This window comes from Chanos chanos, chromosome 6 (genome assembly GCF_902362185.1).
Source record: "Chanos chanos chromosome 6, fChaCha1.1, whole genome shotgun sequence".
Lineage (NCBI taxonomy): Eukaryota > Metazoa > Chordata > Actinopteri > Gonorynchiformes > Chanidae > Chanos > Chanos chanos.
In genome coordinates, this window is record NC_044500.1 from 1577501 (window position 1) to 1591879 (window position 14379).

At 37.7% G+C, this 14379-nt stretch overlaps 1 protein-coding gene across 1 annotated transcript in view; it reads right to left on the reverse strand.

Annotated features, from left to right (window-relative positions):
* LOC115813995 (E3 ubiquitin-protein ligase rnf213-alpha-like) overlaps positions 1–14379 on the reverse strand; it is a 55323-nt gene that overhangs the window by 21680 nt on the left and 19264 nt on the right. Inside the window, exons 13-31 of the mRNA XM_030776703.1 lie at positions 13766–13959; positions 13395–13550; positions 9559–13074; positions 9316–9452; positions 7902–8000; positions 7263–7378; positions 6920–7042; positions 6105–6240; positions 5807–5980; positions 5520–5650; positions 4966–5123; positions 4160–4354; positions 3705–3886; positions 3315–3435; positions 3005–3099; positions 2208–2378; positions 1965–2119; positions 1544–1646; positions 280–382 (exon numbers count right to left, since the gene is read on the reverse strand). Coding sequence (XP_030632563.1) covers positions 280–382; positions 1544–1646; positions 1965–2119; positions 2208–2378; positions 3005–3099; positions 3315–3435; positions 3705–3886; positions 4160–4354; positions 4966–5123; positions 5520–5650; positions 5807–5980; positions 6105–6240; positions 6920–7042; positions 7263–7378; positions 7902–8000; positions 9316–9452; positions 9559–13074; positions 13395–13550; positions 13766–13959 — 6065 coding nt within the window. The remainder of the gene's footprint in view (positions 1–279; positions 383–1543; positions 1647–1964; positions 2120–2207; positions 2379–3004; positions 3100–3314; positions 3436–3704; positions 3887–4159; positions 4355–4965; positions 5124–5519; positions 5651–5806; positions 5981–6104; positions 6241–6919; positions 7043–7262; positions 7379–7901; positions 8001–9315; positions 9453–9558; positions 13075–13394; positions 13551–13765; positions 13960–14379) is intronic.

Here is a 14379-nt window from a genome sequence, read left to right on the forward strand (position 1 = left end):
GAAACATAATGCATGGATGTTGAAACGCAGGTCATATTTCTATTCCATCCAATTCATTAAATAACTGATTGTTTCATCATTTACTACTCTCAGACCCCTAGATCCACATAAAACAAACATAAAAAATAAAATATGAAGATATCACATGTAACAAATCAAATGTATTGAATTTGCCTTTAATTCAGATTCATTGAACTGCACGCACTCATTACTCAGATGTAATGTATATAATGAATTAAAATCTTCTTGACAGTGAAATAGTTCTCAATGTTACCTTACCTCTGTGCTGCGAACAACCATCAGATAGAACTCTTCAGGATTCTCATTATGTTTTAGAGCCTCCTCAATGTATCTCTGTAAATGTTTCCCCATCTCATCCAGTCTGTTCACATATACAAAACATAATACATTTCATCCAGTCTGTTCACATATACAAAACGTAATACATTTCATCCAGTCTGTTCACATATATAAAACATAATACATTTCATCCAGTCTGTTCACATATATAAAAGGTAACACATTTTACCCAGTCTGTTCACTTATATTAAAGGTAATACATTTCATCCAGTCTGTTCACATATATAAAAGGTAATACATTCATTTAAATGGCAAATCCTAAATAATATTTTGATAACAATATAAGGACTGTTATTATCTGGAAATTTGATAAAGCATTTATTCAGTCTGACAGAATCTATTAATATTAATCTAAAGACTTATTTTAGTAGAATTTGATGATTACAGATTGTTTCATATATGCGTATATATGTGATATAACATGTCACAACATTACAATCTTTGTTCGTAGCAATTAAGTTATTTCCATGTACATTCATACATGAACACAATGGATATTTTATATTGCTCTGTCAAAGCGAGAAATTCCTTAGAGTGCAATGTGTGCTGATGCAGTTTTTCCCAACAGTGGAAGGAGGCAGATGTGCACAAGTAAACTGTTACTTAAAGCGTTACTGTAAACTGTTACTTAAAGTGTTTAAAGTGTTACTGTAAACTGTTACTGTTTGGTAAAGGGATGATCATATCCATTATGTACAGCTCCCACCTACACAATTGATGATTAGCACCAGTAAGTACTGTATAAGTGCACACACTTGTTAATTAGTTAATTTGTTCATGAGTGTGCATACGACCTGCAATTCATTCACAAATACTCATTCTATTTTACGAGGAATTTGGAGCCATCAAAACCACTTTTCAGCTGAAAACTAAGGTGGGGCAGAGGGGACTAATGTATGAATCATCCCAACTAACAAAACGTGGACACCCTTGGTTCACTCAGCACCCATGTACTTCAACAGTGTTTCCCACAAACCACACATTCAGTTTAATGCATGAGGCAAATGTGTTATCAGTGTTTTGGATTTGGACCTACACAAATGGAAAACGTAGTCACAGGGATCAGATACTGGGCTGTGATTGGTGGAATGGAGTGGCATTAAGCACTGCTGTACTTGGATAACATGAATGATACAATGATAATGATACATGAGAAAGAAACAAAATGAAGATTTGACTGTACCGGCTTCTGAGGAGAATCTTCAGCACCAGAGACTGGACAGCTGGACTTGGGTCCATGCATTCATGAAAAGGAGAGAGTTCAGATGTCCTGTTGGAGGCCTTGGCTGTCATGGAAACAGGTAAATCATCATTAGACAACAAGAACTAGTGCTCTCAGAAACTGAACACAAGAAAACAGAGTTTAAATGCAACATGCACGTGATAGTCAGCAGCAATAATTAAACAGTAATGTGCTTGGGAGGGTTCTCCTATTCAGTGAGATTTCGACAAAACACTGCCGAGTCTGATGCAATGAAGAGAATATTTACTTGAGAGAAGTTTCCATAGACACCATTAATATTCACGAGGACACTTTAGGCCAATTATTTTCTCATTTACAAATAACATATAGTATCTTCACTCCGAGGATACAGTTTATATACCTTGTTTATTGGGGTTCCCTTTGACAAAGTCCAGCAGTAAATTCACCACTCCATCAGGCACACAGATATTTTCACCCACACAGCACTTCAGGATGAATTCCACAAAGAAGGAATTGCAATGACTCCTGAACTTACTCAGCTTCAGTATCGCTTCCCTGAAATGGAGGGAAAAAAACTCATTCATAATGTTGATCTAGTGAAGGGTGGTATTCCCAGAAAATAAATATCACTTCTTTGACATACCTCTTAACTGGCTCACATGGTTTGTAATCAGTGTTTATTGGTTCACCGCATGTGAAACAGTTCTGGGCATCTGCTAAATCTATGCAAGCTTTGCAGAAAATATGTCCACATGGCAGTTCAACTGGGTCAGTGAACTCATTTCCACAAGATTTGCAGTCAATGGTGCCTTTCCTTTAAATACAGGGGGAAAAAAAGAGAAAGATCTTATTCACTTTTCATGAGTGGTATAGTCCATTGCATGTCGTGTCCTGGCATCCCAGAGGGCCATATTTCTTTAGTCCAAAGCTACTAATATGAGTGACACTAGCTAAATGAGTTTAAAAGTGGTTCAAATCCACACATCATCGCTATAGTCTCATCACTGCTAAAATTACGCTGTGTGTAATTTTACTCTTTTGAGGTTGTTTGTTTATTTTGATTTATACTATATTGATGATACACATACAAATTTCACTGCTGGATATTTTTCAACATGTGAATTTCAGACTTAACTGATCTGCAGAGGTGGGTAGAAAAATAGTAATGCTTTGAGTTAAAGTCAAAATTCAAAAGTCATTTCTATGATTGTCTCTCAAGTCAGAATACCCTTTTCAGCTGTTGTTGGACATGATATGTTGCAATGACCCATGACTTCATTTCTGTAGGTGAGTGATTGCTGCCACTTGGTGTGATAAAGTTAGCTGAAGTCAGCTGCGTTTCTCATTAATTATGATTTTGGCAGAAGATTGATTACATACTCAATATCTTGTAAACTTAAAGCCAGTAGCTTTAATGAATCACAAGGGTCATTAACATACAGGTAGATGTTGCAGGCGTTGATGTTGCATTGCTTCAGCATCCGTGTCACCTCTTTAAATGTCAGCTCCATATCCATTTTTTTCTTTGCAATCATCTACAAGACAGAGATTGAAAATGTATCTGATTCAAAGACTGAACATATACTGCAAGTTAAAACCAACTAGCTAACTAGAACAAAGAAAAGAAGTCTGCATACTTTCTGGCATAACACACCCTCACCTGTAGCTTGATCCATTAAAGGTTGTGAATTTAATATGAGCGTGGTATATGTGCAAATGACAGCTGTTACTGTGTACAATTGAGCATTACCTTCCAAAGGAGTATGAAATTCTTTGTGACAATTTTGAGAAGTTTTTCTTCCATGGGAGTTTCATCTTGTAAGAGATTATCCATCAGTAGATAAACTATTTGTGTCCTGTGCCATAGCGTTCTGCAAAGAAAGGAAAAGAGAGAAAAATTGTGATCAGGTAAAATATAGATTGATATGATTTGATTGAATTCAATTGAGCCTTTACCAAAACATTTCTTTCAAAATGAAAGAAATGTTAGAATCTGTTGTCTTGTCCATATTATTTTGAATGATAAACAGAAATTAAAATGTCATATAAACATAAAATTGCGGACAATATTGGCATTACTGCTCACATGCTGTGCCTTGCGCTGAGGAAAACTGGAGGAAATTTCAGTAATTTCCTTTACCTTATGCTCTCAGTTAGTTTCTCTCCCTCTGTCCAATAACGTTTGATCAGAGAATCCTCAGAAAGAATGAGCTCTACTGTAGTTGACACTGTCTTTACCCTCTTCAGCCAGTCCTTACAGCTGGGGTAATCCCTCAGCAGCTCATCACTGGGCTGGAGTTTCTCCAGTAAAAGGTGTGTTGCCTTGAGAAACCAGCAGATGTGTGAGTGAAGACAATACGGACTTTAACGTAATGAAGGTGCATACTAGAGCACAGGCAGCCCTAAATGAAACTAATCAATTTAGTCAAAGTTACAACTTTTAGGAGAGCTAAACAACTATGACTTAATATAATTTTTTTATTTACTTCACTCATACTGTCTTAATTTAGGTGAAGCCCTCATGGGACTGCAATCTCCTTATGAAGGCATGACACGATAATCAATAGATATTGTAGACAGTAGACATTTATGCACCTCTGTGGCTTCTCTGGCTTCGCTGATGTCAAACTGGTCACTGCATTGTTGTGATAGTTTGTAGAGAATCTGATGATTGTCATGCATGTTCTCATAGGTGACATGGAGCCAAAGCAGAGAGACATTCTCTGGATCATCCTTTGTCAGGTCTTTGTACATGTTCGCAGCAAGTTCAACAAGGACAACTGAAAATGACTGGAAAATATACAGTGAGTTAAAGACATTATCAATCTAACCAACAATTACCTGGGACACAGCAGTTAAAAATTAAAATGGACACATTTACTACAGGTTCGCTAGTGCTTTAACATATGTAAGACAGTGAGTGTAAGCAAAAAAAATTGTTAGAACTGATTTTCTAAGATGGACCAAATGAGTTCACCGATGTTAAACTGGTTAAACTGGTCACCTACATGACTGGTGAGTCCTTAATATAACATGAATATTTGAGTATTTCTGAAGGAGTGTTGGTATGTGTGGGACCTAAATATACCATATTATTACATTATCTAATATTCAAAATAGCAATACAACTAGTTACCCCTGTCGTCTTGGTGCAATCACCTGACCCATGTTAGGATTTCTCTTTGTAAACTTCAAAATTGTCTGATTGTGTATTTTCTGAGTTGTATGCTTTCACAAATTTTAAAACTTTTGAAATGGACTCACAAAATTTACTTTCATTTATTTAATTTACTCACAAAAATTTAATTTAGTTCTTTTTTAATTAAAAAGTTGACTTTTAATTTAAGATGAATATGAAATAAAATTAATATGCATGGAGAAAAAGACCTACACATACTGACCTGATTGAGCTCCTGTGGACACTCTGGTATGTGTATTCTGGCCAGATCCTCAGCATACAGTCCAAACAGTGAGTTTGTTTTTCTAATGCCAAACAACCAGGGGAATTTGATCAATTCCTCACATTTCTGTATTTGTTTCAGAGTTGACATTAATGATTCTGAAAAACAAAGAATTTAAAAAATGTAAAGAAAGTTTTGTTTATGCCTGTTTCAATGTTTTGGTGTAAATGACACACTCACAACTGCAGAGTAATTTCATATCAATTCATTTATCATCTAAACCTGTGAACTCCATTTCTCCTCTAAACCTGTGATCTCCACAGTGCAAAGGTTTCAGTAATGATGATTTTGAGCACTGAGAATGGAAGTGTTTGTCTAGAATCTTTTTTAAACATCAGTTCAGTCAATAAAGTCAGTCAATTCACACAAACCCAATCCTCTTTATAACTACACTGTGAAATATACAAAAAAAAGTCTCACAATAGCAATAAAAACAATAATACACAGTGGAAATAAATGTGGTAACTGAAAATCAGTTTAAAAAAAAGACACACCTGGAAGATCATGGACCTGCTTCCAGATCTGGTCAAACCTGGCCTTCACAACCCAGCTGAATGGAAAACTGAATGACAATGATTTCTCTTTTGACTTGCTTGAGGACAGCACAGAATAGGATTCTGTTGATCTGGAAGTAGACCAAACAAAGCAGGAGAGATATTTTGGTATACTTCAGATTGACACTTCAGCACTGTCAACGGAAAATGAGTAGTCTTTCTTTAAAATCATTTTCGCCTACTCTTAGCTGTTTGGAGTTTCTTTAATCCAGTTTTCTTACTTTGACAGGACTGGAATAGACAAGAGATCTTCACTCTGAAAGATCTGTAGCCACAGGTTTGTTTTGTCTGAGGGCTGTCCGATGGCAACATGATCCAAGTTATTGTCTCCATCAGCTGTTGCCAAGACCTGAGCCATGGCTGATGCAATTCTGTCCTCCAGATGAATCCACAAGGCATGGCTGAGGACAGTGTGTCACAGAAATGACAAGTCATTGGCACATAGGGAACAAAATAGTGACTGACACAATGATAATAGAAAGTAAACATAGTAGGCAGTAGATGTGAGTGTCTGTGAGACATTACCGAAATGATGTCCCTTCAACCACAAAACTCTTGGACTTGGCTTGAGCAATAACCCAGTTTGCCGTTGACTCTTTCTCTTGGGTAGTCAGGACAGATGAGATTCTCTTCTCCAGGGTTTTGAAAAACCTTTCTGAAACTTCCAAGCAAGCAAAAAGATGACAGATTAGTCAGGGTTCTGTTTTCAAGGGAGAATGATGGTAGCATTCTATATGATGCCCATAGGCAAACTAACGTGTAAAATTATTAATTACAATTACAGTGTTGTTATTTGGGATTGCCTTTGTATATTTATAGCCCCAGATTTCAATAGTGCTACTGATTAACTACACTTGGAATGCACCATTACCGTCTTTGTGAAGTAAATCATGAAGAATGTCAATTCTTTTTTTCGCTCTGTGACAATTATCTGTTTTGTCTCGCAGCTTCACTATGGCCTTTTGGATGGACATCTTGATCAGGAGCCATGTGGCAAGCATCTCCTGTAAAAAGGGTTGAAAGGTAGGTACATTTGTATTTGTTGCTCTGGAGGGCTCAAACTTTTCAGCAGTTGGTTGGCTATTTACTGTAATAGGTCATATTTTATATTTCTTACCTCTCCATTTTGCTTTGAGGCATCAGAACTAATGTCACAATCTATTAAAAAAAGAGCTTCATTTGTTAGTCAGAATCATTTAAACCATGGTTTGTAATTTGACATGAATTTGTCTACTGGTCAAAACAACCTATGTAAGATGAGTGGCATATATATCAGGCACACAGACTATAATTTGAGGTGCATTTTAGTGAAAGATAAATATGCATATCTCAAACCTTACCTTTGCTGCATACCATGCTCTTCTTAAAGATTTCAGGTATTGACATGCTACACAGTTTCTGCATGTCTGATGTCAGCCCTTTGGTGGGGACGAGTTCATCCAAATGGGCACAGTCCCAGTCATCTAACAAAGTTACAAGAATACAAAAAGTATTAATTCAGCTGACAAAATGTCTTCAATCGGTTTAAAAAAAAGAACATTTGAAAAGAAATAACGCTACACTACAGAAGTATTTTATTGTAATAAAGAAAACATACTTTAAAGACTGAAATTAAAAGTTTAAATACAGAGCCAACAAACACAAGGAGGGTTGAAGTTGAGAGAACAAAAGCTAGCAAACTACCTCCAATAAGGGCAGTGTATCCACACCCTCCTGATATCCTTGGAATTCTGATTAGCAGGATAACATCAACAATTGTCTTCTCCTGGAATTCTCTCAGAAATTTTGAGATGCAGTACCTTCAGGAACATACAGTATAACTAAGTGTTAAGATTCAGAAATGATAAGAGACTCACAAATGCAATGGATGTTTGTAACCTTCCCTTATCTATATCTATATTTCACACATTACCTGGTGCTTTCCCTTATCTATGTTCACATTTCATACATTACCTGGTGCCTTCCCTTATCTATGTTCACATTTCATTCATTACCTGGTGCCTTCCCTTATCTATGTTTACATTTTATACATTACCTGGTGCTTTCCCTTATCTGTGTTTACATTTCATATATTACCTGGGGGGCATGCCAAAAAGCAGGTTTCGTGAAAACTCAGAGTTAGTTAACTCAGAGTAAGTAGTAAACCTCCTAATAGAAGAGTCCTATGACTTTGTTTCGCTAGGAGAATGAAGCCATAGGGCTCTTCTATTACGAGGTTTACTACTAACTCTGAGTTAACTTACTCTGAGTTTTCACTGAACCCACTTTCTGGAACACCCCCCTGGTACCCTCCCTTATCTATGTTTACATTTCATACATTACCTGGTACAAGAAAGGAGTCGTTGACTCTGATTCGGATTTTCAAAGTAGAACTGAATCAAAACGAGCAATCTTCCCTCAGCACTCGACAAGAAACATTTTCTAAAACAACAGACAAACAAGAATGGAGGTAACAGCAGTGCTTAATTTCACAACTGATCCTAGAGTTGCTTTGAGAATACTCCTACACGGTGAGAAAAAATCCTGACGAAGGAGTAATGTTTGAGGGTGTATCTACAAAGACGCTAAGTGGCAGCTTTCAGTGAAAACACAGTGAAAAATCTCAAGAGAGAAAGGGCCTGTGCTCAAAAATAATGTACATGTATCCCACAACAACGTCCAAATGAGATGTTTTAATCCACGTACAACCAATATTAAACATTTGTCTTTGGAAATGGAATTACTCATCATATCACTAGACCAAATATGACAGTTTAGGGCCACATACAGTATAGTAAAACCAAGCAGTATGTACTGTATATGCAATACAGGCAACCTTAACAAGCAAGCTGTGTTATCACTTTGTAATTAGATGTACAAATGTTTTATATTCATTAGGCTTAATATGCTATTGCATTATATGCATTTCTATGGGTGCAAGGTGATAGAACAGAAAACTTACTGAATTTGCATATTCCTGAGAAAAATAATAATGTGCCGACCAAAATAAAACTTCAATAGGAGCTTGGTACATTTCATTCATGATAAAGAAAATTCCTCAGTTCAGGGGAACATCTGAGAATTCTCTATGACTACTTTGAAAATTCTCAGAATTTGCCCTTTAGGAGTAAGCTCTAAGAAATGTTGGCTGGTATTCATAAAATGTCAACGTTACAAGTAGGAACTCAGTTAAAACCAAAGAGAAAAAATCTTAAGAGTTTCTTAGTATTGTGTCTAACAATGAAGTAGTGAAAGGCATGCCAGCACTAACATATTTTGCCCAAACCATGCTTCAAAAGAATTACAGTTTTGTGTTGCAAATGTAAAAAAAAATAGAACAAACATGTGAGGAACTGCACTATTGTACAACTTCAGGACATCTTTCCCTTTGGAAAAGGTCACTAGGTGCTACTCTCTCACTACCACCATTATAATTCCTGAGGACTGAGGACAGCTCGTCATGAGTGAATAAATTTACATGGACCCATGTGCCAAACTGTCACAATTAGAGTCAAGACACTGCATAGAAACACTACATTTTAAGTTTTACTATGAAAATTACATGGCCTATAAGTCTGATTATAGGCGGTTATTGTGTAAGATTGATGCACAATTAGGTACCAGCTTGTACAAACATTTTACTTTTTCAAGCAAGCAAATTAGTGGGAGGCAGGAGTGCTCTTATTAAATCAGAAAGTTTTTTTGTTTTCCCACAAATCATGTTTCTCAGCTTTATTCAAACGCATTCTAAATTTACCTCAGTGCGTCACAAAAAGCCTGCTCTGTTTGAAACTCCTGAAGTCGAAACAGGTGGGACTGATGTTTGGAGATATTCAGTTCTGTATTCATTGATTTCAAATCTCTTTGATTCAGGAGTCGAGAATACGTTGACACCTGCAATACAAACAGCAGATATTTATTCAAGATTTTCAAAAATAAGACGTGTGATGCTATAAAAGACAGCCTTAAAAGTGAATAAAACTAAAGTACATGTAAGTACCTCCAGACACATCCCTTTGTCACTAGCCGTCCGATGTTTCTTGATCACGTCAGTCAGATTGATGTGAGTCTGATGTGTGAAGTACAGGTCCTGAACAGCCTCTTTTTCCTCGGTCACTCTGAGAATGGAATCTAGAGTTGCACACTGTATTACTTTTTCCTTTGCTTGTTGAATGGCATCATTTTTCATGGCTGAGTCCCAGCACTCAGAGGCAGATTGAGGGCAACACTGCAGTAGTACTGATGCCATGGTATCACCAGTGAACCCGATCAAAGTATCACAAAGAGTTTTACAGTTTTCACCTTCACTTGAAAACATCTTCTTAACTTGATTTTCCAAAACTCCAAGCATTTCCCTTGTGTCTTCAGAGAGGATTGTAGACATTTCCAAACAATGCTTTTCAAGCCTGCTAAGGAGAGGGGCTGGAAACTGTGAATACACCACACTTTTCTCCTCAATGACAATGAGGCGGAATTCATCCCTGACTCTGCATTTGACACGGTGAGACCCAAGTCCAATGTCTACGTAGTTACTCCCACCTAGTTTGACATAGCATTGGTTCAAGGCATCATACAGACTCTCATAGAGACTCTGAATGTTCAGCAGCACAACAGGCCTTCCTGCCTCCATGCAAGTCTTCACCCTGTTCACTGTTCGGCAGACCTGAGAATACTCTTGGTCGAGTGGGAATCCAGATCCAAAGATGATTTCGGTGTCATTTTTGTCAATGACTTTCAGGCTTTGCAGGATTGAAAGGGCAGCATTGTTACTTGTGAGAAGCAAAAGATACCTTGGTTCTAGGCCTGTCCTCTCCTTCGAATCAAGATTCTCCTTCACCAGTTCGATGGTTTTGGCTGGCTTTCCTGTAGTCTGGAAAAAACTGTTAAATATGTTCAGAATTTTGACTTGAGAATCCAGACCTCCAAAGTTTCTTTGAACAGCTTTTGCAAGATCATCCACGGATAGTTCACAACTTGGCATTCGTGCATAGGTCACAATCACCTTGATGAGACTATAATAGTCTCTAAGTCCATAGAACTCATTGTAGCTTTGTGCCTCCCTCAAAATTGCAGAATAAACCTTGGTGAGTTTGGGAATGTTTTCCTCAATGTCTGTAGTTGTAGGTTCAGCAAATTTGCAAATTTTCTGGGCTGTTTTGACCAGTTCATCTTCTCCTGGAGAAGTTCTAAGCAGAAGTATGCCACGATTCATCTTAGCAGGGTCCAGTGACCAGTTGGAAATTCCAATGAATCCAACTTTTAAGGAATCTTTTGGCTCCTCATCATCAATGTAGCCACCTTCAAGGAGAGGATGTAAAGTTTTCAGTGGCATCGTAGGAGAGTCTTCTGCTAATCCAATCTCATCAAGCACAACTACCGAGACATATTCTTCCAGGTTCTGGTTTAACTGAAGCTGGGCACACTGTCTGAAGGTGGAAATGATTCCATCAGATGTTGAATGGGCACTACACTGGAATGAGAGGAGCTGAACCTGTTTGTAGTTTCTGAAGAGGTCGCTGCGTGAGGATTTCCCTTGCAGAGCATCTGCAGCTATTGTTTTTGAGAGTGATTTAGAACTTCCTGGTTTTCCAACAAGAAACAGAGGTAGTCTCAGATTCATGCAGACTATCATCATGAAGACATTCTCCTTTAGGGCATCATTCTTTGCTGTTGCAGTTGTTGATAAATCCACATTATCAATGAAGACCTCTTGGCAGAAATCTATTTCATTAATTATATCAGTGGTTGTCAAAGAAAGAACTTCTGCCACCTTTTCAATGTATTTCTCACGCTGCTCTAGTGATGCATTGTAACACACTCCGACTGCAAGAATCAAGGAGCGTATGATGTCATCGATGAGTGAGCCACTCACGTTTCCAGGTCCCTTCCCTTCTTTTTTCTGATCAATGAGAGGGTACAATGTAGTTCTTTGCTGATGAAACCACATGACTGTTTTCATGCATCGTTCAATGTCTCTGAGGCTCACCATTCTGCATTCATTGGCTATACCTGCTATGTGCCTCTGAGATACAGAGATCACTTTTGTGAATACAGTTTCATATTTCTCAGGGAGGTGTTCCTTTTTGAAAAAGGATCGTACCATCTGTGTGATGTAGAGATCTTGAGTGTGCTCATTTAACTTGCCAAAGTCCCAGACAAGAGGTGACAGACTGGGTGGCAATGGTTGAACTCTGTATACAAGCTGCCTCATTGGAATTTGACCCAGTTTCTCCCTTGTGTCTTCAGCCCGCACCCTGTAACCCAGTCCAGCTTTCTCTAGTTGTTCTATTGCCTGCTGGGTATGCTTTCTGTAAGGATTACAAGCAGCTACAAATTTGAGATGTGGGGCATCAATTTTACATCCATTGACTGTCTTGTCACAGATCACTTCCTTAATAGCATACACAGCCTCTGTTGAGTTTGCCTCATCAAAAAAGAGGACAGTGTCCATTCCAAGAGCTTCATTTTCTTTTGAAATTTGAATGGCCTGTTGAACTTTCTTGTAGATTTCTTCAGATGTTGTGCCTCCATGGACTCTCACCACAATCATATTCCTCCTCCCATTTTCTGTCTTCAGCAGATCACACATAAACTGGACTAACCGAGTTTTACCACATCCAGTTTCTCCCATAATGATCACGGGTATGTTGCACTGAAATCGCATGTGAATGGCAAGAATTTTCAAGACGTTGTCCAGTGTGAGCTGATAAGACTCATCTGGATCCTTCATCCTGGTGACACCAAGAACTCTGCATAAAATCTCAAGCTGATCAGCTCGAGCCAGGTTGTTGAAGTCAATGTTGATTGGCACTCTTTGGGTCTTCAGTTGCCTTAGTAACTGGTGAGTTATTATGTTAGGCTCAATTACCTCTCCAGAATGGACATCAACTGCATTCAGGTTTTGGATGTGAAACCCTAAGAAGGTCATGGACACTCCATCAGCATTAAACATGATGTATGGGTGTGAACGTTGTTCCCATCGTCTCTTAATCTGATATTCACTGAGAATGTCTTCATCTTCAGTTCTTCCAGACAGATCACTCTCATCAGATGTCCTCAATGATGGCATGGTGAAATCTTGAGACATTGTAATCATAAATTTAACCACAAAGGCTCTGAATCCAGTCAGGTCATTTTTAAGTATGTCACTGCAGAACACAGAGTTTTCACATTTCTCCAGCTGCACATTAAGGAAATGGGTGAAATTGCGAAGCTCCACCCAGGAAGGGTCCTTGATCTCACAAAAATGCAAAATGCATTCCAACCACTCCTTAGGAGAATCAGCACATTTTTTGGGATCAAATTTGAATTGTTCAAGTTCATTCTGTTTGAAGTGTTTCAGATATTGGTAGGTTCTTTGAAATGCTTCACTCCTGAATTCAGAGTCATCCATTGCTTGAAACTCTTTCTCTGTATAATTTGTGCTCCCACTCAATTGTTCTTCAGTATCTTTTGGTGACAAACATCTCACTGTGGTAAACATTTCCAATAAACAGTTTTTCATCTCTTTGGGCATCTATAAGGGGGAAAAAGTTGGAGCAGGATCAGTGAGAAATATAATGTCACATGATTTATGATTAGTCAAAAGGGGATACAGCACCTTGTAACAGATGTGTTTGAGACCAATGACAGATGAGACCACATGTATCAGAGATGTGTTTGTATTTGTGTTAATGCCTTTAGCTTAAGTTACTCTAGTCAGTGCATCAGTTATCAGAATCTGTTATGGTTCAGTTTGGATTAGTTTACTCTGTATTTCACTGTAGCAGAAACATCAGTATTTTATATCAGGAGAGTCTGGATCAGTGCATAAAGAGAATGTATATCTCAATTAACCTCTGAATTTTCACTGTCTCTCCCTGTAGGTTTCCTCTCTGTAAACTCTACTAAGTAGAGGTGACAGTCTTTGCATCTCCAGATGGACCCATCTGTGCTCTGGAAACATCTGAGCACGAAGAGCTGAACGAGGAATGAGTAGAGTCCTTTACACACCTGAAAGGTAAAGATCAACAATCAGAGAGGAGCCTCACAGGTCCAAAAGCATCCACTAGCGCCTTTCAATCTTATGAACTGAATATGGCAGCAGCTTGCATTACTGAAGGGTTTCCATTAAACAGAGAGAAGCCAAATGTTTTTAATTCCTTAAGTGTTTGTGCTTTTGCCATTGATGTAAGTCTGTTCAAATGATTAAGTTCACAGAAACATACCACTGGAGGTACATCAAAATGGAAGACTCTTGGGACTTTATCCTCTGGTTTGTCTTCATATGGTCTCAGCTGTTCAAAAATGTACCCTGGTTTTATCTCTGATTCAGTCAGGCTGATGGTTTTGTGTGTAAATCCCTGGTCTTTCAGTGAGTCCACCGATCTTTTCACAAGGTTGTTCACAAACAGTGTTTTTCCTAATGAGAAAAAAATAACAATTTGTTTCCTCCTTACAGCTGTATTTATAAAGAATAAGTAAAGTTAAAGCTGTCATTGTGTGTAACTTCAGAGTAATAATGTTTTATGTAAAAATCAGATCTAATTCCCTTCTTTGGCCTGCATATTTAATTTAGAGCATTGATAAAAAAAATACGTTGATGGAATATTCTTTTTCTGGAGTTTTATGACAGTAACATGTTACAATTGTTTTTAAATGATACATCTGAATGAATGATACATTTATACCTCATTAGCTTTTGAATGACAAAATGTCTCCTGAAACTAAAATCTATTTTGAGTATTGTTTACAGATCAGCTGCATGGATTTCAATCTTGGATATTTCTGAAAGGCTGGAGAAACCTATTGTTGAAACATTGATAAATAGCACATGAAATGA